The sequence below is a fragment of the Frankliniella occidentalis genome, unplaced genomic scaffold (assembly GCF_000697945.3).
Source record: "Frankliniella occidentalis isolate FOCC.00 unplaced genomic scaffold, Focc_3.1 Scaffold387, whole genome shotgun sequence".
Taxonomy (NCBI): domain Eukaryota; kingdom Metazoa; phylum Arthropoda; class Insecta; order Thysanoptera; family Thripidae; genus Frankliniella; species Frankliniella occidentalis.
The window spans coordinates 83,831-86,939 of NW_026267509.1; the positions used below are offsets into that span (position 1 = coordinate 83,831).

The 3,109-nt window shown below is 44.3% G+C and overlaps 1 protein-coding gene across 1 annotated transcript; it reads right to left on the bottom strand.

The window, feature by feature from the left end:
* Positions 1–364: 364 nt before the first annotated feature.
* Positions 365–1,611, bottom strand: LOC127751227 (uncharacterized). The gene is made up of 3 exons (XM_052274389.1): positions 1,293–1,611; positions 966–1,204; positions 365–880 (listed from the first exon to the last, which is right to left on the bottom strand). The coding sequence occupies exons 1-3, from the start codon at positions 1,609–1,611 to the stop codon at positions 365–367; spliced, it is 1,074 nt and encodes a 357-aa protein (XP_052130349.1).
* Positions 1,612–3,109: the final 1,498 nt, after the last annotated feature.

The following is a 3,109-nucleotide window of genomic DNA, read 5'->3' on the forward strand; positions in this document are numbered from 1 at the left end:
ACAGGCTGAAATTGTTATGAGGGCCTACCTTGTGCCAATTGAATATAATGTGATGTACCATGCACATCAAAGAAGGCCGTCATAACAATGATTTGATTTACTTACACCATTTCAATAGATCCCTGTTGCAGGAAAAAACAAACAACTATTATCGGACTATGTAAAAGATATTGGGAGGCGTGGAATTTGTAAATGCACCAATTTCAATAATATATCTTGTAATGCCAAGCTGTGACAGTGACTGCCAAAAATTAAAAATACTAAAAACCTATATATAAACTTACAACTGGCAAACAAATCTAATATTACTGCAAATGGTGCATGTTCTCGAATCCTTGCCTTTCCCGTATCTCTTACTCTACTCTTAGTCTAGACCGAGGTCCCTCTTCAATTTTAAAAGCTCCAGCTCTCGCTTTTGCTTTTCTAAATTGAAGAGGGCCTCCCTCCTCTCTTCCTCCCTGGCATTCCTCAGGTCCTCCTCCTTCTTCCTCCTCTCCTCCTCCTCGAGAAGCCTCTTCTCTGTCTCCAGGGACTCTTGCAGGGCAAGGGCAGCTTTGAGCCTTGCCACTGTCAGCTGGCCCCTGGAGCTGTCCTCTTGTGCCAGAGTTGGGCGGCGCCTCTTGTTCTTCTGGCTCCGCTCCAACTCTGCCTCCATGTCAGACTTCCTCTTCGCCAGTGTGCTGACAGGAGAGGCCTGTGAGGTTCCAGCAGCAACGTCCTGGGATGTCACAGGCACCTCCTGACTGCTGGTGGAAGGCGAAGAGATTTGCAAGGCGCTCGCTTTACTAAGCAACAGGTGCCTCGGTGCATGAGACCCCCAATTGTGAGGGCTCAACATCTTTGGTGTTGAGTGAGGCACCTGTATGTTTTGAAAATTCATCTGGAAAGAAATAAATTCTTCAATAAAAAAAATAGACCTGTGCACAAGCTAACGATGTAATGAAAACCTATACAATAGTACTTACATTTGGAATTTCACCGTCGGGGAACTCCAAAACGATCATATCATCGGAGTCAGCAGTACACACTGCAGCAGGTGCACCAGCACCACAGTCCTCTTCTTCCTGCACCTGCTGCTGTACTGCACTGCTGCTGCTCCTGTCCCCATCAAAGGCACTCTCCAGGCCAGTGCCCGACTCTCTGGTGATCTCCAAAATTTGCAGCTCCCGAGGCGACAAATCTCTAGCTTTACTAGAGCCTCCACCTAAAATAAAGTTATGTGTAATGAAAGAACTATAACCTTACCATTCTCAAGCCCTGGTCAGGGAGTGACAAAGAAATGTTGTGCTTACCAGTCTTGAATGTTTCTGACTTCTGCTGGCTAGCGGCAGCCTTCGCAAGACCCTTCAGGTTGCCCCACAGATTTTTAAGATTTTTTGCAGAACGGGTTACAAAGCCTGACCTACTGTTAAAAGCTTGGGCAGCCAACTCCCATGTCTCATTTTTCTCTTTAGTAGTCAAGGCATCAGTCTTTTTGCTCTCAAGGACCACCCTAAACTCATATACTATCGCCACGAGCAAGTCCTTTTCGCTTTCAGTGAAGTTTGGCGTTCTTTCCCTTTTATCTTCGGGGTCCCGAAGGGTTTTGCGAGAACTGCCGCCGCGTGCCATTGCGCTTGGTGCTCGAAGACTGAATGAGCAGAACAATGAAGAAAGACACACTTTCGCGCGAAAACGGCCACGGCCCCGTGTATGTGTACGCACTGCATGCTAGATTCTGTCGGGCGCGCGGCAGCTCGCCGATGTTGCCAAACTGCCGCTCAGTTAGTTAAAGTCGGTTCCGCTAAGCGGACGTTAGTCGTGGTGAAAGACGAGGCCACTTAAGGTACCCCCATTAGTTTAAGTCGACATTAGTTAAAGCCACATTAGCGCTGTGGTGGTGAAATCGGTCCTAAGTGTCTCGATCGCCTTGTGCATCGTATACACTCCAGGCGTCCCCCCACCTAATCTAAGTTGGCATTAGCCAATTTCATCTAAATTCCATCTTTTTATATAACATTTCAATTGTTCTTGTTAATATAAAGCACTAATGCTTAATCTTTATTATTTTGTTATCATAATTTGCGATGTTAATATAAATTAACCTGCTCGCCTTATTTTTTATTCAAATCATATCTATATTTCTACATCAATTTACTTAATTAACTGCATTGTTAATATAAATTAACCTGCTACAATACATTGTTTATCTGCACTTCATGTGCTAACATTTTGCCTTATTGTAGCCTGGTTCGCCAGGTTCATTCATATCATTTATGCTTTATATGCATTTATTTAATTATTAGCTGCACTTCATGCGCAAACTTTCTGCCCTATTGTGCCCTGGTCCACCAGGCCTTATTTATATCAACTATGCTCTGTATGCACTTATTTTAATTATTAACCTGCACCTAATGTGCCTATTTTGCTATTTTGCGCCATGCTTTACCATGCTCTATTTATATCTACTTTTCTTTACTTGCAAATATTTTTACTATTTTACCTGCACGCAATGTGCAAATCTTAGGTATAAAGCCAACATTGTGGAGGCTTCATGCTAATCAGCCTTCAAAATACTTTTACTTGCCAACTCAACTGCACACTCTACACAAGTAGTGGTGCTCCTAATCTTGCCAAACTTTGCCATTTTATTGCTTTTAACCTTTTTCTCTCACTAAATCTAGGTATGCAAATGTGCTTAAAAAGTGTATTTCAACTATTTACTTAAACCATTGTACTGTAAAATTATGCAATAAAATGCTTTGAATACTGAATAGATGCTGATGGTAACTTCTAGTAACAGTGGTCGGTTCCACGGGGCGTCGCTCCACATGGACATTAGGCAACAGGCAACACGTATTCGTACAGGCAGTTGTTTCCATGTGAATGTTGACCTCTAGAGGGTAAGGAATAGCTTCCAAGACTTTTATCAGTGCCTCCTGGTGCACTGTGATTCCTAAAGGCAACTTTTGTGTCGGCCGGGGTATTTGTACAAAAAGATGCTCTGGTAAGGGCAACATGCCTGAGACGTCGCCCTGATCAGGGAGCCTCCAGTTTCCCGCAGAAAGGCAACATTTGTGCGGGCGGGCGCGGCGACAGAACGCGCCGTGCGCGGGGATACTCCCGCCCC

What these genes read in the sequence shown, in the direction of transcription:
- LOC127751227 (XM_052274389.1), bottom strand. Translation starts at nt 1,611, where the DNA reads ATGGCACGCGGCGGCAGTTCTCGCAAAACCCTTCGGGACCCCGAAGAT. An exon ending in GTCAGAAACATTCAAGACTG is followed by an intron (nt 1,205 to 1,292) that starts GTAAGCACAACA and finishes ACTTTATTTTAG; the next exon opens with GTGGAGGCTCTAGTAAAGCT. An exon ending in CCGACGGTGAAATTCCAAAT is followed by an intron (nt 881 to 965) that starts GTAAGTACTATT and finishes ATTTCTTTCCAG; the next exon opens with ATGAATTTTCAAAACATACA.